The sequence below is a fragment of the Pleuronectes platessa genome, chromosome 12 (assembly GCF_947347685.1).
Source record: "Pleuronectes platessa chromosome 12, fPlePla1.1, whole genome shotgun sequence".
Lineage (NCBI taxonomy): Eukaryota > Metazoa > Chordata > Actinopteri > Pleuronectiformes > Pleuronectidae > Pleuronectes > Pleuronectes platessa.
In genome coordinates, this window is record NC_070637.1 from 5,739,438 (window position 1) to 5,762,226 (window position 22,789).

Genomic DNA, 22,789 nt, shown 5'->3' on the forward strand with positions numbered 1-22,789 from the left:
TCATAAAGAAACCTAATAGCTCCCGGGCTGGACTGCTCATCAGGCCAACCCGCCACTTTCCCGGTGTCTGATCGGACCATAAAACAGCCCCTTATTGACACTGGAATACCCCGCCCCCTCGCCCCCCCCCCCCCTCCCTCGGTGCTAGGGCCATTAAATAATGAAACTGGAGAAAAGGAGAAGAACCGCAGGGGAGGCGCAGAGGAATTGCGAAAGAAAAGACGCCCCACTCTTTCCTGGAAGTTGTCCCCCTCATTACCATTACAAAGATGCTATACAGTTTTACATAATGAAATAATTGGATTCAACATAAAGTGTGTTTAGGTTTTGAAACACCGAACCCCCCTCATTTGACTCACAGTGGTTTGGTCCACTGCCCATCCCACCCACAAACACACACCCACACACACAAACCCACCCACACACAAAGACACACACACACACACACACACACACACACACACACAAACACACACACACACACACACACTTTAGGAGCGAGGTGGTCTCATCTCTACAACAGTTAAGTAAGAACCAAGGATGGGTCAGACATGTTGCTTTAATTCGATCAACAGTATAAAAACACATTAACATCACTCTGATGTTGCGGAATGTTTGGTTACACTGATACTGCAGCTTTTAGGATGGATGGGGTTCCCACAAGCACATGGTGACCGTGGAGAGAAAGGAAAACCTCAAGCAGAACCAGTCTCGGCGTGAGAGGCCGTGTGCCTCGACCGGTGGGGGGGACAGGAGGCAAAACGAGGAGAGGGATATGAAATGAACGATAACACGAGGAGGTTCAGATGGGAAACTCATAAACATTTGACTTGGACGAAGTAATGAAGTATGAAATGGTTTATCGGCCTTGACTCAATGTATTTCCAGGGAGAAAAGACTACATGATGTAACTGATAAATCCATGACAGGGTAATAAAGAAGCTTAGGGATACAGGTTCAGTTCTTACTGAGCATATTATGCAGAGGATGGAGACAGCAGACAGGATATGAAACAGCAGATTTTTGGTTTTAGGGAAACATCTTCTTCTCGTAATCATTATGGTGCCACCTGTTTCCAGTCAATTCAGCACATGGAACTGTGCCACATTGACATAGAGGGACTCGGGCAATCCTTTCTGCTCTTGCATCATTTGCTCTCCATATAAAGCGGCGGAATTTCTGCGCATGTCCCACTCGCTTTTAGTGTCGTCCCTCTTTCTCCATTGGCTCCCGGTGAGCTGTGCGCGCAGCCCTCACACAGCAGAAGCCGTCAAACACAGTGCGCGCAGCCGTCTGTGTGGAACCATCCCACGCGTCCCTCCAGTGGCCGGACTCCGCTTTCCCACGCTGCTCCGAGGACTGAGAAAGACACGATGGAGAAAATGAGCGAGATCAACGGACACGCGTTGCCAAAGTCGGACTCCACCGACAAGATGATGAAGAAGAGCGCGCAGAAGAGGTTCTTGGAGAAGTCGACGGTGTGCCTGAGCAAGAACCTGCTCGTTATCATGACGGTGTCCGGCGTGCTGGTGGGCGTCGGGCTGGGCATGATGGTCCGCAACATGAACCTGACCAAAGCGCAGATGACCTATTTCGCCTTCCCCGGAGAGATGCTCCTCCGGATGCTGAAGATGATCATCCTGCCGCTCGTGGTCTGCAGCCTCATCTCCGGCGCCGCCAGCCTGGACACGCGCTCCCTGGGCAAACTGGGTGGCATCGCGGTCGCCTACTTTCTGGTGACCACGCTGATCGCCTCGAGCATCGGGGTGGCCCTGGCTTTCATTATCAAGCCCGGCGTGGGCGCGGGGGGGCTGAACACCAACAACCTGGGACTGGAGAGCATCACCAACGACAAGGAGACCGCCGACTCGTTCCTGGATCTGGCCAGGTACTGTGACAACAGTCTGAAAGCTATAGACTGCTGTGTAGTTTCACTGCAGGATAAGAAGCTAGTGTGGTCTAGTTTGTGGCACAGCGAGCTTCAGGCGCATTGATCTCACACACGAGTGGCTTTACGCATGGAGCGATCCAAGGCGCACATGCACACGCTCACACAGACACCGGCGTAAGAAGCACATGGCGGTGCAATGTAAATCACGACAGTTTCATACGATAGTCGCAATTCACAGTCAAAAAACTATTCGTAATGTTTATAAGTGTGTTTTATAGAGACTAATACAGGTGTTCAAGGTGATTCCTCTTAAAAAATAGTGTGTGCGTTGCGTTCATTCGTAAAACCGTCTTGATTTGACTACAACCTGCACCAGTGAGGCAGGTCCATGCTGTTCCATGAATGATCATACGATCATTATACAAAATCTACTACCTTTTTTGATCCCAGCACTCTGCCTGTACAACGCAGTTCTTGGAGTACTCTTTATTTGAGAATTTACTCTTCACATATACTTCACTTCGTTTCAGAGGGTGATATTGTACTTTTCATTGCTCTACAGCTACTTAAGAGTTTGCACACTAAACTTTGGACCATTTCATAAAATTAGGATTTTTTTTGTGGAAGAATAAATTAGAAAAATGATATAAAGAAATTCAAATCAGCCTGAACTCAACCACCTACAAGAGGAAAATGTTGCAAATATTTCAATGCATCATTCACACCAATCAAACATAATAATATGAAACACTGAACAATTTTGAATGATCTGGGACGCACTTGAAGTGATAAACGATCTGTTAAAACTCATGTCATTTTACAGATATTAATACAGTCGCTTTACTTGCATCTAGATATTTGTACATGGATTTATGCCACTTTACTCAGAAATCAGCATGCTGTGTAAGTGCCACTTTGTCATACAGTCTTTCCGGCTTTGTCCTTAGCGCGGGAAAGGAAAAGGGGGAGTTGCACGGGGGCCTTCTTCAGAGGCATGTTAAGCTCTTGTGAGCAGGTTTAGTCTCTTTTGTGAAGTGTGAAAATGTTTTGTGGAAATTTTGAAAAAAAGATGGCGGCTGCTGGAAGCTTCAGTCTCCAGATATCAGAGAACGCACCGGCCTTCAGTGACCAAGACAGGAGGGGTCCTAATAATAAGTTCCCACAGTGTGAGGGAAGGCTGACAGCTGCTGTAAGAGTGCAGTGTATTTTGAGGAAGGGAAAGAGGTGGAGGGATAAACCCCAGCAACATTGTCTGCAGCTCTTTGCAGTTCTACCTTATCATCCCAGCAGCTGGACAGTCTGCTTTTATTTCTCAGTGATACACTGCAGAACCATTTTTTGTATTGCCGACCTGTCGGGCAAAATTACTGAAGGAAGGATGAGAGAGAATTCTCTTGTTCCTCTGTTGCTGCATTTGCTGAAGGTTTTCTGGACTTTTTTTGTTTAGTTTGCGGACGCAGCACGCAGGAGTCGCACCATGGCCGACCTCTTACATCCTAACAGCTGTTGTGAGGACAAATGCTCTCGGATAAAGTTTACACTCTACCGAAGAGTTTGTTTGTCCAACAAGCAGGTTTTACAAGACCACATTCTGACAGTTCAAAAGTTATTTAGGCAAACTTTGTGGGGACGGAGCTGATAGCGGAGAAGCTCAAGCCTCATTGAGAAGGAGACATTGTGAAGGAACCTTGTTGCTGCTCCAGAGCTGCTTAAACCAAATTCAAATTGTTTCAAAGTGTCCGTTTTTCTCTTAATGGTCCATGGAAGATTACTGATATTGAACTAGATGATACTGAAAAACCACAGGAGAGCAAGAGTTTTCCATTTTTGCTCTGAGGCCCGGGACATAACAAACTCTACCAAAAATTGTTGGGTGTGGCATAACTGCTGATATCTCATTTATGCAGCTGCCAAGTAACGACCAAACCTTAAAAAAACACAGATGAGTAGCACCATCACCACCATCAGACATCTGACGCCTAAAAAGAAACAGTTCCAGCCATCACATTAGAGAGCTTAGTGGCCTTGAAGGATTTACCGAACTGATACCATGTCTTTAAAGTATATTATTTTCACCACACTCTTCTTCTTTGCTGTTCTATAACAGCCGTTGTGTTGTACTGGCTCTGGCAAGTACAGCAAGTTTTAAGTGAGGTGAAGAAGAAGTAATTTGCGGTTGTGTAGCATGCAGCAACTTGTTAATATTCCACACTGGAAAGTCCCTCAAGTAAAATGGCGATGTGTACTTTATGCAGGCGTACTGTGTCACAGGGTGGCTTTTAAGTCTTGTAAATAACAACATTAGCAAAAAAGCCATACTACTATGTTAGCAATCATCAGTGCCATGCACGTTAGTATATGTTATGTAAGTTGTTGTTTTGGTATCTTTTCAGTACTGTGTAACGAAAGATACAAAGTCCAGGTATCGGGATCAGTATATTAAAGGGAAAAATGGTATCAGAACATCTCTAGTCTAAAGCTGTATGTTACTTGTACTAACTGATGAGGATAACTGTCCTAACTATTTCTATGGAAAGGCAACACCAAGTGACATGGAGCTTAATGCTGGAGAGCAAGAACACACGAAGGAGACAATGACAATCTGGCAGAGGGTGAGGGGAAACACAGGGTATAAATAAGGAAAGCTTAATGACAACCAAGGTACAGGTGTGTGGGGAAACCAACAGGAAGTAGAACTAGACACTAGCCACAAGAACCCAGACAACAAAATAAAACAGGAAGTGAATACAAATAGAAACAGACTGAACAGATTGTTACACTCTTGGCCTGCTTTCAACCAGCTTTCATGAGGTAGTCACCAGGATTGGTTTTCCAACAGTCTTGAAGTGTTCCCAGAGGTGCTGAGCACTTGTTGGCTGCTTTGCCTTCACTCTGTGGTTCAACTCATCCCAGACCATCTAATTTGTGTTTAGGTCGGGTGGTTGTGGAGGCCAGGTCATCTGACGCAGCACTCCATCACTCTGCTTCTTGGTCAAATAGCCCTTACATAGCTTGGAGGTGTGTTTGGGGTCATTATCCTGTTGAAATACAAATGCTCATCCCACCAAGCTCAAACCAGATGGGATGGCATTTCGCTGCAGAATGCTGTGGTAGCCATGCTGGTTAAGTATGCCTTGAATTTGGAATAAATCACCAACAGTATCACCAGCAAAGCCCCCCCACACCATTACACCTCCTCCTCAATGCTTCACGGTGGGAACCACACATGTAGAGACCATCCGCTCACCTTTTCTGCATCTTAAAATGACATGGTGGTTGGAACAAAAAATCTCAAAATTTGTCACCAGACCAAAGTACAGATTTCCACTGGTTTAACGTCCATTCCTTGTGTTTCTTGGCCCAAGCAAGTCTCATCTTCTTGTTGTTCTTCCTCAGTAGTGGCTTCTTTGCAGCAATTAGACCATGAAGGCCTGATTCACGCAGTCTCCCCTGGACAGCTGATGTTGAGATGCGTCTGCTACTTGAACTCTTTGAAGCATTTATCTTGCCTCTCATCTGAGGTGCTGTTCATTTGCGGTTTCTGAGTCTGGTAACTCTAATGAACTTATCCTCAGCAGCAGAGGTAACTCTTGGTCTTCCTGTCCTGGGGCGATCCTCGTGAGAGCCAGTTTAATGATGGACTGTCGTTTCTCTTTACTTAGTTGAGTGGTTACGGTTAGGGTTAGCCATGGTTGCCATGATATGGATTAGAACTGTAGTCGAATAGGCCTATTCACTGTATAGAGCTGTGCACCAACCCTGCCTCTGCACAACACAACTGATGGTCTCAAACACATTAAGAAGGCAAGAAATTCCACGAATTAACTCTTGACAAGGCAAACCTGTTAATTGAAAACCATTCCAGGTGACTACCACATGAAGCTGATTGAAACCCTAACCCCAAACTTGGAATGACCAGCTAAGATCAGACTTACTACTTTTACCTCCACCATGGAACTTTTGTATCTGCTTTTGTTTGTTTATTAGCAGGATAACACAAAAACTACTGAACCAATTTCCATGAAATTTGATCCGGGATGTTATTTTTTTTAACTTTCCTTCCATATAATTAATGGGGATCTAGTGGATTTTAGTGTGTTTCCTAAAGGGACTGTAGGGCCTTGGTGGAGGTATGAGCTTTCCTGAGTTCAATTTAATTTAACATTTATTTAATGTTATTATTGTCACACAGAAAGCAAATCTATAGGTTTTATGTTGCCAATCTCACTGTCTCATCAGACTAATGTTCACAGAATGTTGGATAATTCAAAACTAAATATTGAATGAACAAATGGGATGAATTTTAATACACTCTGGTTATTATCTCTATGACATGTATTTCTGTTTTGTGTAAATTAATCATGATGTTGAACATGAACATGCTGCATGAAAAGCTGTTAAATAGCAACCAAAGAAGACTGAGTCAGCAAAAAGAACAAAGAACCACTCCAGAGCAAATTAGCTGAATAACTCTTTCTGCTTGATCGTTCATGATGTCTGGCTTCAATTAATCAGGAAATCAAGTTGTTATGTAACAGGGCTTTACAAATCAGACCACACAGAGGAGGCAGTGGGCCTCTGTGGAGCCTCTGTGGGAAAGAAAACATGCCAGTTCTCTGCTCTGGTTTCCATAGTTAATCCAGATCCTCACCTCCATCATGTGATTGTCGGAAACCTGACCGACTTCATGCAGAGAATTTAAAGAAGCCTGTTTATTTCTCGGTCGCAACGAGAATAGAAAAAATAGTTTTTTAGCTTGATTCGGAAAGTCAAGATATGAGGAATTGAAGATAGCATGGCTACCTGCCAGTGTGGTCAGTGGAGCTAACACATTTAACAGCTGAAGCAGCATTTGGCTGTGGCCAGTTGATAGAGGTCAAAGTGCAGTGAAGTGCCAAAACGCAGTTGTTCAGTACTGTTTTCGGATCCCACAGGATATCTCACACCAAGTCAATTTCCTGTATTTGAAATATATTTGGCAATTCTGAATAGCAGGTATTTGCATTTGCCTGATGTTTGAGCTTTTCCGATTCGGTGTGGACCAATGTTTGCTGCTGACCATGTTTGCCTTAATGACAAACAACCAAAGGGCAAAACCAGTTCACTTCAGCCTACAATTCCCATCGCAACCTGAGTCAAAGACATTGAGAGTTTCTTTAATCAGTCTCCCGCTTGGTGAAAAGAACTAAAGACACGTCGACATACTGAGCAGTGTCGCAGCTATCAGGAGGTCCCAACAACTCTTTGAAATCTTGTAGAAAATCTAATATTGACAAATGAATCATCTAAATATTAGTTTGTTTTATAGAGGTACTATGTTTTGAAATTCAGATACAATAATAAATGAAGATACAATTCGCTTGTTTGATCATCGTTATAATTTTTTTTACTGTGAATATGAAATTGAAAAGCTCTCCACCCAACTTGTGACTGATATATCTCAACCATAACATGAGTAAAAATCATCATATTATTTTTTTTCAGCCTCAGGTTGGCAGTTATGTGGGAAATACAACCTGATATCAACACTGCAAAATGAACAGATCTGTTTATTTGCCGTGAATGGATAGTAGCAGCACTAATCAACCTGGAACAATGCATTATTACTACATAGAAGGTTCATAATTGATACCACTCTCCTTTCTGTGGTTTTCCCTTGTAACCCCCTGACTTTTCCCCCGCTACCACCAAGAGGTGGATATTTTAAGTTGTTAGTGAAATATCTGACTTTTGCTATTAAATTGTAGAATGCTAACATGCGGAAAAACAACATGGCGAACATTAAATGTGATAAACATCAGCACGTTATCATCGTGCACAGCATTTAGCCTAAAGCACAACTATTCCTTTACGTATAGCCTCATAGAACTGCTAGCATAGCTGTAGGCTAATGCTTTTACACAGGCTACTGTCACACTGTTGGTTGGTGAACAAATTGCTAATCTTGTTAAACAAAATAACAAGACGAATTCCATCTAGAGGTTTATGCGATTAATCCACCATGGATTTGCCACCTGGATCACATTTACGTATTTTAACCTAATGATTTGTTTCATTTATTAAGGAATAATCTAAAACCGTTGAGCTGAAGAACTGCCTTTAAAGTCCCAATTGGCCCACAGCAGCAGCTCATGTAATTCAAATAAGAGAAACCAGTTGGATGGACTTGTTCCAGTTCAAATGCAGCAAGGTGTTCATTCTCTAATGAGGGGAACCAATTATGTTAATTGGCTGATTAAAACAAAAATAAGCTATATTTGCCATATGAGATGCCTTTAAGGGCTTTTAGTTTAAGTGAATCTCAATCTCTCTTTGATGCAACATGCGCAGCCTCCCAAGCTCTGCAGGGTTGTCTCTGTCTGTGCTGTCAATGTGACCCTAATCCAACATTTTGTACTTAATAAATTTGACGTGTGTGAGTTAAGGACAACCGTGTCCTTAGCTGTGATGTTTCAAGGTAAGACTGGTTTTCAGAAGGAGACGGGTACAAAAACAAAGAGATTAATTAACAGGAGACCGAGCCATAACGCTAAAGCGTGCTGACTTGTGAATGATCGACCCTGTGGTGTCTGCAAACATCACAATTCAATTGTAAACACAGGAAAAAGGTCCAGATCAATGTTTCACCCGTGTAAACTACTGTTTTAATCTTTGGTTGACCCTGGTGACAAAGGATGCTGACCGTGCTTCTTGCTTTGTACGCTGCCAACATCTGTTCTCATGTCTTTGATAGCATAATATCAGGATCTATCATTCATCATACAATGCTGCATTAAACCTCTGTGGTAGCTATATACACTTACACCACGTGGGCCCATATGCTTAATCTCCATGAGTCAAAGTTACACAATTGCTCAATATTAGTTTGCTGCTCATTATGTTATTTTAGGAAGGAATTAATCATTTTGCCACAAATGCAAACATAGTAACTTTTTTTAATTTCTTCTTTGTGGAGTAAATTTTATTCTGTTACATTCAAAGGGAAGCTTGTGTCCAAACTGAACATACTTTACTGTTTTGTATAAATGACATGCTCTGACATGTCAAATTTGAACAGCACTAGAGCGCATACCTCGAACAAGAGTCAACAGTCCTCGTAAATTTAATCAAGCTCAGTAAACTGCACACTCACGGAATATGCCTGATTGATCCAGGAATTTTTCTCAGCGAAACTCAGTGACAACATATTAAAGAAAGTAATGGAAAATTCCACGATCAGCCACTTTGTTTTGGATCTGCACCAAAATGTTTAATACTTTGTTTCTGGGTCCTTGTCCCATCCTTCTCTTCCCTTCCTTCTCTTTTTTTTGCCGAACAGACAAACAACAATAAAAACACAAAGTCCTTGTTAGCAAACTGCAAGACTTATTTTGTCAAAATATGCAATATTTACTTTCTGTTAATTTCTTCCACCTGTAAGCAGTGCCACAACCTGCAGGCCACTTCGGGTGTGCATCAGCAACGCACTCTTTATCCAGAGTTAGCCTTCTTCAAGTGTTCTTTATTTCCCTAGAAGAAGCATGTAGTATAAATCTGGAACACAGCCAGAGGCAGCCTTCATGTGAAGTGGTGGAGTTAATGGAAAACCCTTGGGAAGAGCCAAAGTGCTATAACACAACAGTCCGGTTAACCGGTTGCTGTTCAAATGACGTGCTTGTTAACGTCTGGGGCTTGTATTCATTTGTTGTTTTCTTGCTTTCATTTTAACCAAGTGCAGGCTTGAATATATCCAGATCTATAATCATATATATATCCAGAATCTATAATCAGTTCAAATAATCAAACAACTGCACAGGACGGCCGTACTGTCCTGTGGATCTAACATGTTTTTTCTTTTCCTTTTCTAGGAATTTATTCCCATCAAACCTGGTGGCTGCTGCTTTCCGCTCTGTGAGTGCCAGCACCTCACTTCATCACACCTTACGTTTTTCATCAGTTCCTCTATTTTATTGCTACTCTCTGTCTTGCCTTCCCTGACCACCTGTGTCCTACGTGGTTTGTTCATCAGAATTTATTTCCCTAGCCCTGCAGATGCCACTCCGTGTTCATTTAATGCACTGTAGCGCTGAGAGCCTCTTAATGAGGCGTCGTTCAGAATATAGACACCGGCTGCTCTCCGCTGCTCGCACAAATGCCTCTTTTCCTTGTCCTTTACCAGCCGTTACCATGGCGAGACCATTCCATTCCAGCCAGCCTAGCAACCCCCCTCGCCTCACTGCTTTTGAACATGGCCCACTCCACTTCCTAGAATTATGATCCTGTCTGTAGAGGGTAAAATAAGAACCCGGAAAGTTCAATATTTGGGGATCCGGGGAATACAAATGGCCATGCACACACACAGAAGAGAACCCCCCCCCCCCCTCCCACACACACACACATACACTCTGACTAATAGCTCTGAGCGTGCCTAAAGCCATGAACAGCAAATAATAAACCTGCAAGCAAGGTAGAGACTTCAAACAGGCAGAATAAGCTGTGTTTCAAAGTGCAGTCAGGTCATAGAGTTCAATATTCCTCCCACCCACCCAGCCTGTACTGTGGTAGAGCCCCTGTGGAAGGGTTCCAAGTGTGGATTAAACCAAGACTTCAGAGGAGAGGGGAGATTTACACAAAATGACAAGCGGTGAGACGTTTAAACAAACATTTTAACAAATTAATGGTAAGATTTAGATTATGGGGAAGGGTGACCTCTGAGTTTATGGACTATATTCGCATACTGCACGTCTCTGCATGTCCACCAATGTTTCATTGTCAAGAAACTCATTTAAAGTCTGTAAATGTCCGGATAGATGTTTGGAACTTTAATCCTATAGGGCTGTGTAAAGAAAATTAGAGCAGGACACACAGAATCGCTGAAGTAGTTTTGTGTGTGCATTAAAACCTCCAACTCTACGTAAAATAATTCTATGAATCGGTGAAATCATAATTGTGTATCGTGCAAAATGTTCTCAGGCATCAAAAATCTATTTATCTGCTAATTTTGGTGAAGAAGTAATGGTCTCTCAAAAGAGAGACATTGACTTATCTAGCTTTGAAAAAACAAAACAGATACATAGGATATTTCAAAAAACTGATTATATAAAGGAGACACGTAGCACAAGTATGTGAACACATTCATTAGCTTCCAAGTTTTGCTTCAATAGGCAGTTGACATGAACATTTATGGCCTCTGATTCAAATACAGCACAGACATTAGCAATAATGATGACACTATAGCTACAGATTTTAGCACTAGTATGAACTTAACAAAAATATATGAACAAACAGCATCAACCTTTTCTTTCATTTCATATTTCAGTATGCCACCGACTACAAGATGGTTGCTGTGGGGAACGACACCAATGGGACCATCCTCTATCAAAAGGTACAAACAGTCTAAACATGTACAACACTCAACTACGTACACATTCACATGCACATATGGTATGTTGTGTGAAATGTTAAACATTGTACCTCTGAAAGGAAAAGTGCTCCCATCTGGACCAACACAAGACCAAACTGAAAAAAAGTAACTGGTGGTTAAAGTTGATTCCCAGCTGGAACCAATAACAGCAACTGAAGGAAGCTAGTAAGAGGAGAATGCTCCAAGGTTGATGGAGACATGCTGACATGTTTGGAAGTGTCTTTGTGAGCTGATGAAATAAGTTTGGTTTGTCATTAGAAACACAGCAGTTTCAAACCTCAAACTAAAAGGTCACTGTACATTTAATGATTCAAAATGTCACTGGGTTTTCAGAGCCACTGGGCCTGAATAACCCTTAGTAAATGTTAACTTACTGTTAACATATTTTAATTTGACTAATTGTTATCGTTTCACGTCAGTGCATTCAGAATTTTAAATAGGTAAAGACATGTGCAAACACTGACAGAGCAAACACCAGCAGATAACATCTTATGTAACCTGAGGAGTTGATCTTACTTATACCTGTATTTTAACAAAACAAAGCTTTGTTTACTTTTAGTCAATTACATTTTTTAATTTTAGGATTTAAAAAATCAATGCTATATAATAATAAGAATGATACAAATGATAATACTGACAATAATAACAATACTATGTTTTATTTGTATTTCACCTTTCTCAACAAAGTTCTTAAGTGCTTCACAAAAAGGTAAAAAATGTTAAAATACAACAACAATAAAATTGTACTAAATAAAATCAAGAGATTAATGTTTTGAGAAAGAATCGAGGCTGGTAAGTCCTACAAAAGCGCAATTGTTTTAAGTGACTAACCTGGTCTATGGAACCGGCCCAAAGACCACTGTCAGCTGATCTATGATGGTGCCCAAGCTCATAGGGAGTTGGTAAATCCTTGATATAGACATGTCGGTATGATAAAAACTTATAGCTTATAAATGGGGAACAAAAACGACCCCAGGATTGACCCTTTAGGAACCCCATGACTGAAATGGGAATTAGAAGATGAGGACTTTCCAACCACTACAGAGAAAAGGTTAACGATAGGATTGTAATAGATCAACAGCAGGACCATTTGAACCAAATCAGGTTTTAAAACACTGTAGCAGGTCAACAGTGTCAAAGGCTTCACTCCGAGAATGGAGCTCCCACTCTTATCAACAACAAGGAGTAGATAATTTGTTATCTTAGCCAAGGCTGTCTCAATACCAGAAACAATGGCTTTCTCCAACACATTCGATTAGAAACAATTATTTTAAATAAGTCAGTAATTGCTGCGAGTGAGAGTTTAAAGAGTTGGTCTTCTTAAGACCAGGGGGGTCGGACAGTTGCTGTGTTTTAAGGAATAGGGGAAACGGCAGAGGTCGATGTTGGATCATAGACAGGTGTGTGGTGATCTTGTTAATTTGTCTGAAGCATAGACAGAACAAAAGCAGCACAAAAAGAAAGCAGCAGCCCGTTTGCTGCGGTTTGTCGGCCGCTCTGCACTCAAATCTTACACACGTACTAAAGAACCTTGTAAGAATAGATTATATGCTTCAGCAGGTTTCATTACAACTTGTTTCACTTACAGGTTTTTAAATAACTGTTTGCAAGATTATCTAATTTTGCTAAATTTTGAACATAGAATAATAATCATCCAAATCCTACTACTTTTCCCCAGTGACTATATGGCTGGACCCCATTGTCCCAGTATAGAGGAACAATTGGGAGATCTGATCTTGGCATCAGTCCATGGTATTCGTCTGTCATGGGTCATGGTGGACAGTACCCTCCGAATGCCAGGGGATGAAGCTGGTAGGGCTGTGGGAGAACATCGTGACAATGGGAGAGGGTTGAGCTCAGGATTGTCCTTGTCCTTATTCGTTATCCATCATCCAGTTCACTGAATCCTTAAACTTCCGCCAGACCTGGGCACTGATGCACAAAGGGTCCAGTATAAACTACTACGGAATTTATCAGTGCTATTGTTTGACATAACGAGGTCCCAGTGCCAGTTGTTGAGTTTTAGTACATCAATCCAGTCCACCACATATGTCCAGACCGAAATGTACAAGAAACAGAAATTTATGAGACATTCTCAATCGCTTGGGGATTGTGTATGATGATGGGATAATAATGAAATATCTCGACTGTTGGGCCGATTGCCATGAAATTTGGTTCATTCATGTTGCATTAAGGACAGATTGCAATGACTGTGACGATGCACTGCTTTTTACTCCATCAAGTTTGAATTTCAATCACTTTAATACTTTGGGTTCTGACCAAATCCATGCAAAACAAATTACATTCCAAGAACCCTTAGCTGCACTCTTAACTATGATGGGATTGTGTTGCTAAAACTCTGAGCCACACTGAGCTGCTAGACAACTTTGTGTACAGCTTTAGCCTGATGGCAGAAGTATTTCAGTGTTCCGATGTGAATAAATTAGTTTAAGAATAACCTAGCTTAGCTCTTAAAGGTTCAGTGTGTAGAATTTAGTGACATCTAGTGCTGAAGTTGCATATTGCACCTGAATACCCCTCACCTCACTCAAACATGAAAGAGAACTTGTGGTAGCCTTCACTTGTCATAAAAACTCATAAGGTTTGTCCAGTCCGGACAACTGTAAAAAACATGGGGGCCTCCGTAGAGAGGAGCCGCTGCAGATCTAAATATAAAGTATTTAAATATAAAGGCTCATTCTATGGTAACGAAAACAATTCATACAATTTAGATGAAACACACCAGGATGATTTTATAGTCATGTACTGCCAATACATCCCTTTTGCCTAAATCATACACGCTGAACCTTTGAGTGGCTCATTCTGAAAGACTGTTTCTTTCAGTGCAGATATTTCATGGTATTTTCATTGAAATGACACCTGTGTTAATAGGTGTAAGGCTAAGTTCCAGCTCCTTTCCACAACACAGCGACTCATATATTGTGTCTCCGCTGTTTGCTTTAGGTTCCTGTCGGCTCAGAAATAGAGGGCATGAACATCTTGGGTCTGGTTTTATTTGCCATGGTGTTTGGTGTGGCTCTGAAAAAGCTGGGAGAGGAGGGAGAGGAACTCATTCGCTTCTTCAATGCTTTCAATGAGGCTACCATGGTGCTGGTGTCCTGGATCATGTGGTGAGTAGAGCTGGATGTACATGGGATTTTTACAGCGGCAATGTAAGTGATATACAGTATCTGGACTTCATCTAGTAATACTCAATATGTGTTAAATGTTTACCCAACAAAATCTTATGGTCTTTCTGCATATTCTTGTCTCTCTCAGGTATATCCCCTTTGGCATCATGTTCCTGGTGGGCAGTAAGATTGTTGAGATGGAAGATGTGGTTCTTCTGGTCACCAGTCTGGGAAAATACATTTTTGCTTCGATCTTGGGCCACATCATCCACGGAGGCATTGTCCTGCCTCTCATCTACTTCGGCTTCACACGCAAGAACCCCTTCAGTTTCCTGTCAGGACTCATCACACCCTTCACCACTGCCTTCGCCACCTGCTCCAGGTATTCTGTCACATCACAGAGATCCCTATGAACTATATTGATATGTATTTGGAGACCCAGAGATGTCGTAAGCATATGTAGATTATTGATGCTCAACGCTTCGAGGAGACTGCAATACAATTAAAACTGTGTAGTCAACCTTTTTCTCAAGGCTGTCCTTTGCTGGGTGTATTACAAACGGATTATGTAGATTACCTCTGTCCTAGATAGACCATCTCACTGAAGAGAATGAGACACTGACTGATTATAATGGCTGTCTTCATAGCTATCCTATCCTATCCAGCTATCCTATCCTATCCAGAAGCATAGCATCATATTACATGGACTCCTAAAGACCTACTGTTAGGGGGGAAATACACAAACAAGACAAACTTCTCTGACTGCCCTGGCGAGCGTCTGTGAAGGCAGGACCTCTAAGGAGGTTGACAGGGGCAGAAGACTGATGGGGAAGGTAATAATGAAGGCAGGATGTCTACTTAGGATGGAGGCTTATACCAAAGGCAGGCCCCTCCGGAGGATAAGCAGTTGGGACATTTGTGAGCGGTTCCCCTTAAGAGACTGCACTGCAGGCTGGAGCCCGTATAAGAGGAACCTTTTAGGAGGTCAGCATCACAGATGGAAACCCAATAAATGGTGACTTGAAGGTCAATGCTGTGGCACTAGAATATTTGGCTGGATTGTAGGCTGGGTAATTGCAGGGACTGCCATCGTGCTCCCCGACACAAAAGCAGAGTGGATGTCAGGTGAGACCCCAAATTCAGGAGTAGAATAAACTTCAGCTGGCACCACCAACCTGGGGGAAGACAGGACGTTGACCAGGACAGCCAACTCCGGGTCTTGGCAGGTGTTGAGGGTGGTTTTGTATTGCTGAATCTCTGGACCTCTGGGTAGTAGAAACTGTTACGGGGTTGTAGAGCTTCTGGGTCTTTTGTTGATAAACTTGATTTCATAAAATGTTTGATAAAAGTTTCTCTAAAATGGCTGACAAATATGCTATAACTTCACTGTAATGTATCTCTCCCTGTCGATCACCAGTTCCGCAACTCTTCCTTCAATGATAAAGTGCGTCGAGGAAAATAATGGTGTGGACAAACGAATCAGCCGTTTCATCCTTCCCATTGGAGCCACAGTTAACATGGATGGGGCAGCCATTTTCCAGTGCATTGCTGCGGTCTTCATTGCTCAGCTCAATAATGTTGACCTGAACGCCGGACAGATCTTCACCATCCTGTGAGTCCTGGGGATGATAGAAAGTTTCTCTCCTTTTGTTCAGCATAACCATTCAGAAATGTGACTTTCTGCTGCTTCTTTGTGGTATAAGTGGTATTTTTTTCTAATTCATGGCATCATTAATTAACATAGGGTAACAGCCACAGCCTCCAGTGTCGGTGCAGCAGGCATCCCAGCTGGCGGCATCATCACCATCGCCATCATCCTGGAGGCCATCGGCCTGCCAACCAATGATCTGTCCCTCATGCTGGCTGTTGACTGGATTGTGTGAGTAACACCTGTGAACCCACTGACTCTCATATGAAAAAATGCACAAAGCCCTTTGATCATGTATGCACACACATTGCCAACATTGTAGTAAGCTAAACTAGATAAGGGTTTCCCAACAGGCAGGTCATCAGGCAGGAAGCAAAGGTACACAATGTCTGTTGGAATTTCCCACAGCTCCACTGGTTTGTAATAACAAAGCAAACATCCATGATGGAGCACATAAATGTTTTGCATCTGAAAAAGCATTCCTTCTTCATGAGCCTGGCCACAGGTGGTACAGAAGACAGACTTTCCGTACTCTCTCCAGGGCCTCTACACGTTCTCCTGTTTCTACAACAAAAACAACTTTAGAAGATTAGGCACTCAGCCCTGTGCAGAAGGAGTTCAATGCTGCTGCTTTTCCATGTATTCGCTCATAGGGGGTCATAGGAAAAAAATTAGGGATGCACCGATTTATCGGCCGAACATCGGTAGCGGCCGATATTCGCCTCGTTTACTGATATCGGCTTATCGGTAATAAACTTGACTTTCACCGATATCATTGGCCGATGTTCATATTTGTGGTAAAACCGCTGGGCACGTGCCGCGGCTGGGGGAGCAGTCGCTCCGTCGCCCTCCTCTCCACGGCTCAGTGTGCGGCACCGGGAGGTCCTAATCCGGTGGCGCCTAACGGCGTCGCTGGTGTGGGGGCTTTCTTTCTCTTGGACCGCGGGGCGGAAGGCGGGCCGTTGGAGGGGACCGGGTACGGCGGTCGGCGGCGGCCACTCTGGACGCGTGTCGGGCCCTTCTCGCGGATCACCTCAGCTACGGCGACCGCTGGGGGAACCCTCCGGCTGGCGCCTAGCAGCTGACTGAGAACTGGCGCGGACCAGGGGAATCCGACTGTTTAATTAAAACAAGCATCGCGAAGGGCCACGGTGGGTGTTGACGCGATGTGATTTCTGCCCGACACTAAAAACAGGTAAAACTGAGGAGGGCTTGTTAAGTTATCTTGACTCACGCAGTGTAACTTGGTGTAAAAAGTATGAGCGTAGCGTCTGTTTAAGTACTTTATTCTCATGTGCATCGGCTCTATTCATCCGTCTCATGCACAGGTAACAAGGGAACTGACAACATACGTCATACACACAGAAGCCGTAACACCTCTAATAAACGGGCAATACTGCTACCGTAAAACAATGAGAAGAGCGTTCTCTATAATGATACTTTAACAGGGCTGTTTTAGACAGGGTAAAAAGGTGCTGTTTTAAATAATCCTTGTGGTATTTTGACCAAAATATGTTAGTCCTTTCATTAAGATCCCAAGGAACCATTTCAACAAGCGGAAAAATGGTCATTATATGTCTCTGTTAAATAAAGTTTAGTTAAATCAAAGATTGTTTCATAAATCTGATTCAATTTGTGTCATTAAAAGATAAGAGTGATGAAGGGCTGAACATTTTTTAAATAGTGCTTTTTAAATAATGATTTAATTATTTTCTGGCACAAAAGGGTGAATGAATAACAACAAAAAGAAAATAAACAAATATCGGTATCGGTATCGGCTATCGGCCAGATTGTTATTTTAAATATCGGTATCGGTATCGGCCAAGAATTTCCATATCGGTGCATCCCTAAAAAAAATACTTTTTTTTAGTTTTCTCAAGATGGGAATTGTATACATTTAACTTCGACTATTTTCATAAATTAAAAAATTGTTGTGGCTTAGAATGAATAGCAGTCGTCTAGTCTTACTCTAAATTAGTATAACAGGTAATAGTTATATCCCTTAAAGCCACACAATGCAAGATATGCTCTCACATATTCTTGGGCTCCCCCTACAGGTTTGATTCACTGTCTTACATTAGAGTCGTGGTCTGAGCTATGTGGACTATGCACAATTACTGCACTTAATTCAGAGTAGAACAGTAGCATGCAAGCAGACAAGCAAACCCAGTAAGAAAGTAGCCACAACAGTTATTGATGTACGAGCATGATGACTATTAAATCACATGGAATAGTTTAGCTAACTTGCTAAACCTCTATCGAAATGGCTTTACCAGGCTTCTGATGATACATTAGGGAGTCCACTACTTCACTTACACAGCTGAGCGTCAAACAAGCAGAATAGCAAAAAAAGCTAAAGTTATGACAAGTCGGCCTCTGTCCTACAATCTTTGGTCACTTTTAGTTCTCACCAACAAATGAATTATGCTCCGATAATCTACTCTTGTTCGTTTTTTGCCTGGGTCACTTTCTATTTTCCTCTTCTTGGTTTCCTCGGATGTCCACATTGACAATGTCCAGCTGGTTGTCTCTTGTAGCCAGCTGCTAGCTCCAACCCTAGTTTCACACCAGAGTGTCATCGTTTACTTCCAGGCATCCAGGGAGCACTTTAGCAATGACAGACATGCCATATTCCCTATTATAAGTTTGTGTAACGTCAAAAAATTATTTAGAATAATAATAGAAATAAATACTGCCTAGATTCATCCATGTAATAACCAATTTTAACCATTAAATGTAATTTTCCATTTTGGAAAAAAAGGACAACTGACCTTTGCCATGTGACACTTACTGTATGTCCACTTTTTACACAGTGACCGTACCACCACTGTGGTGAACGTGGAGGGTGATGCTCTGGGTGCTGGAATCCTCCACCACATCAACCAAAAGGAGATGAAGAAGAAGCAGGAGCAGCAGCAGCAGCAGGATGAGGAGCTGGCGGAGGTCCGGGTGGAGGCAGTGGCAAACGGCCAGGCAGAGGAGGAGACCTCGCCACTAGTAATGCACCAAATCAAAGGTTTAGAGAGCACGCCGGAAGCTATCGAATCTGTCCTGTGAACTCAGCAAGACCTTTAAACAATTCTGACATTGTTGCTGAGGGGACACATTTCTAACTCAGTGTCCAATGAAAAAAAACAAGGTCTATAATGGTTTCAGTTGTAAAGAAAAGTGCCATAGTAACAGCATTGACAGTCCACAGTGTACTTGCTGCTGCTTTTTCAAAATTTGGTCACTTGGACTAACGTCTCAATAGTTGGATTTCCAACCAAGTGTTTAAATGCAATTGGGATGATGGATGTGAAATCATTAACCTTGAAAACAATTCCTCAGTATTGCAAAAACATTCTTTTAATTTTCACTCAAAGCAGAGTTTTTGTACTTCTTAATCTTTATTAAAGCATTTTGTGGTAGACAGTAATGGAAACACACTGTAAAATATCTTTAAACCATTCCCAGAAATGTCATAGTTCTGTATCTGTGTCTAATGCGTGATTGGAGATGCTCATAGCCATGATTTTGTATGTCAGAGCATTATCCAGTGCATTTCTTTGTTTTTATCTTCAGACACCAAAAAAGTGACAAACTATAAAAATGTACTGTTTTCCAAATTCTGAATAGTTCAAATATCTGCGAGGGTCTGTCATAGCTTGTAGTTTAATGTTTAGGAAAGTCAATGAACTCGACTGGGGGAGACCAAATTATCTCTGTCTGTCGAAGTCAGAATGAAAAAGGAACTTTTGTTCCCAGGTTGAAGTAATGGTCACAATCAGGAGACATGTTTGCAGGATGCTCCCAGTCTTTTGTTTGCTGACCATCAGTTGACAATGTCAAACATTAACCCTTCAAATGAAAGGTTAAGAATTTGGCCAATTTTTGGCCAATTTGCCTCATGCAACATGTTGACCCAGAGTCCCTAGCTACTCAGCTGGCTCAGAATGGTCAGTTAAATGCTGGACCAATGTCGAGTAAACATACTCATAGTAAATGAGAAAAACCCCTGGAAAACCCCTGTCTAGTCCGTTTATCCCAAATAAACATAATGTTGCGTTATTTAAATGGTTCTCTAATCCTCTTAAATAGCCAAACAGAAACATGATAAGCCAGGAATATGACCAGACGTCATCTCCCATTTCAATAATAGCGACACTCTGAAGACCCAGTCCTCTCAGCTAACTTTCTAAAGTTGCAGTTATGCACCAAGGAGTTTGAAAAGCAGCTTGTTTGTTTTGATGTTTGTTTGCTAGTTCGCCAGCTAAAGCAGTGTTAACATGCAGCTGTCAATTAACTACGACTAATTCTCTTATTAGCTAATTATGGTAATGATATATATCAGGTTTTCAGACCAACCTGATACTTTGGTTGGCAAGATACTAGATGTATCTATGGTGGAAAACAATGAATCCCACTCAAAACCAGAAGAGTTAAGCTCATCTGTTCAGTCCTGCTGAGAAAGCAGAGTAATAACTGGATTAATACCATTCTAAGCCAAAGTTAAAGACCTGTATCATGGCTGGAGTTCTAAAACCCTGCTGTACGTTAGCATGCCTGTTCTTTTGTTCCCTTGTCTCAAAGATAAGGTTTTTTGTTAGCTGCCTGAAATAAGGTCTGTGGTTAACATTTTGCCATTCATTTCTTTATTCAATATAAAAGTGGCGTTGGCTTTTTGTCCAGGTAACAAGGGTGATGCTTACTGTGCATTCATATGCATTTCCAGATTTGTGAAGCCATAGTTCCTGACTTCAGTGTGTTTAAAATAATTTAAAACATACTGTATATATTATAAAATTATGTTTATTTGTTCATAAGTGATAATGTCAGCAACTTGGCAACTCATGTTGTTTAGACTTATGATGGCGTTCACGGGAATTTTCCAAGCTGGAAACATTTTTTGGGATATTGCGACACAACTTGAATGCTCAATAATTTCCAGGTTGGCATTTCTAGGTCTCATAGGATCTGATATTGCCAGTCATTGACAGAATTACATATGGTCAAATATTAGTACTGTAAACACACTGGTGAGACATCATAAAAACACTCCAGTCCCCCATTTATCCAAGAACACACATTTTACCTGTGGTTGTCAGTGTAGTTGTCGAGATTCACTCAAAAAGCCTCGTCATTTGTTTACACTAACACTGAACCTAAACTGAAATGATGAGTTTGCAATATACTATAATGCCGTTCTTTTGCGAATGCATTCTCTGACTTAGTACAGATGTTTCTCAGTTGTGTCTCAAAGGCAAAGCGTGCATCAAACTAAACTTCATTGGAATTGGTTGATAGCAAACATGAAGTTAGCTAATTCTTGCATTTTAATTGTTGAATTGTTAGGTGCAACCCACTCCCTGTCAGAATCCATCAATCTTACCACTGACATCTTCAATCTGTGGGATAAACTATTAGCTGTGGTTGCTCTAAAGGGAACATTGGTCACTGCCATACTGGTGGCTTACTTGATTTTTTAAGTGTGCAGTAGGAACTGCTCCAAATAACTGACAGGCGCTTTCCCTTGATCTAAGAATACACGTCTCCTTTTAGGACACAGTTATTGTCTGATAGAAGAGCCTGTGCTGCCCTCTAGTGGTGATAGGTATTAATGTGAAACAAACATTTTTTAAGGGTGTTTGCATCTTAGAGCTGTGGTGTCTATACATTTTCAGATGATGTAGCTGAACGATATCAGTTACATCTCCTATTTATTTGATCTATTATTATTTGGGTGGAGGAGCTGTTGATAAGGCCACTTCATTTCTCACCCTTTTAGAGCTGAAGGATCTCTGTGTATATGAAATTTCATTCATGTCGCTGTCATTTTATTTCTGAGTAACTCATTATGACGTGGTGGTGCTCCTTGTGTTTTGGATCATGCTGCTCTTAAGATGGAGTAAACCAGTGTGTCTGAACATTTCTTTTTCTTCATGTCAGACTTTTCTAAGCTAACTCCTGCTCTTTTAACCTAAACTGAACTGTATGTGTAGATTCTGAGTTTATCTGATACAATAATTACATGCATTATGCGACATATATATTTGATATTAATTTATTGTAATTGTTTTAACTTTTTGTATTATTTGTACTTTCACCTTGCAACACTTTACCTTGGTGTCAACATTTTTAAATGATCCTACCTGATAACAAATTGTTGAAACATTGTTTTAATTTGTAATGTTTTTAAATGAATTACCGTCTACCTTGCCTGTGCCATGTCACTGTCTAACACTTTAGTGCTGTCTCAATGCTCCCTCTGTCTGTCAACATTAAAAGTGGTACAGTAAAATGTTTCATGCAACCAAAATGTGAGTTTTGCTATTTCCAACCTGTTATTATTATTTCACAAGGTAATTCAGGAAACCACGCATGACATCACAGGGTGGCTCTGGCTCAGGAGCTAAAGCAGGTCATCCATAGATTGAGAAGTCAATAGTTTGATCCCCGGCCCATCCTGAAAAACACAAAACCAGTGTGTGAATGGGATTCGATGGAGGAGTGATATAAGAATGTGTGTTAAAAGACTAGAAAAGTGCTGCTTTGTCTTGAGAGGTTGAAATGAATGATCCTGCAGATTGAGGCTGCACTGTCCTGTAATGGCCTTTCTAGAACCAGGCTCATTTCACATGAATCATTAATGCGATGAATCATTGATACATATAAACACAATCATATTCTGGGTTGATAAGGTCACTGGTACTGACAATATTAATCACAGATTACTT

At 41.7% G+C, this 22,789-nt stretch overlaps 1 protein-coding gene across 3 annotated transcripts; it reads left to right on the top strand.

Annotated features, from left to right (window-relative positions):
* The first annotated feature begins 1,213 nt into the window (after positions 1-1,213).
* slc1a4 (solute carrier family 1 member 4) lies at positions 1,214-22,371 on the top strand. 3 transcript variants are annotated; one of them, XM_053435763.1, is made up of 8 exons: positions 1,214-1,888; positions 9,739-9,781; positions 11,190-11,255; positions 14,259-14,425; positions 14,574-14,807; positions 15,843-16,037; positions 16,170-16,304; positions 18,887-22,371. In XM_053435763.1, exons 1-8 carry the CDS (start codon positions 1,374-1,376, stop codon positions 19,128-19,130), a joined length of 1,599 nt encoding a protein of 532 aa, XP_053291738.1. In that variant the 5' UTR covers positions 1,214-1,373; the 3' UTR covers positions 19,131-22,371. The 3 variants fall into 3 exon arrangements, with proteins under 3 accessions (XP_053291738.1, XP_053291740.1, XP_053291739.1); XM_053435765.1 differs by lacking the exons at positions 1,214-1,888; positions 9,739-9,781 and adding an exon at positions 9,896-10,162; XM_053435764.1 differs by lacking the exons at positions 1,214-1,888; positions 9,739-9,781 and adding an exon at positions 10,483-10,514.
* Positions 22,372-22,789: the final 418 nt, after the last annotated feature.

Excerpts from the sequence above, each read along its gene's own strand:
- slc1a4 (XM_053435763.1), top strand. The coding sequence starts at position 1,374 with ATGGAGAAAATGAGCGAGATCAACGGACACGCGTTGCCAAAGTCGGAC. Across the intron at positions 9,782-11,189 it reads TGGCTGCTGCTTTCCGCTCT|TATGCCACCGACTACAAGAT; the intron begins GTGAGTGCCAGC and ends TTCATATTTCAG. Across the intron at positions 16,305-18,886 it reads CTGGCTGTTGACTGGATTGT|TGACCGTACCACCACTGTGG; the intron begins GTGAGTAACACC and ends CTTTTTACACAG.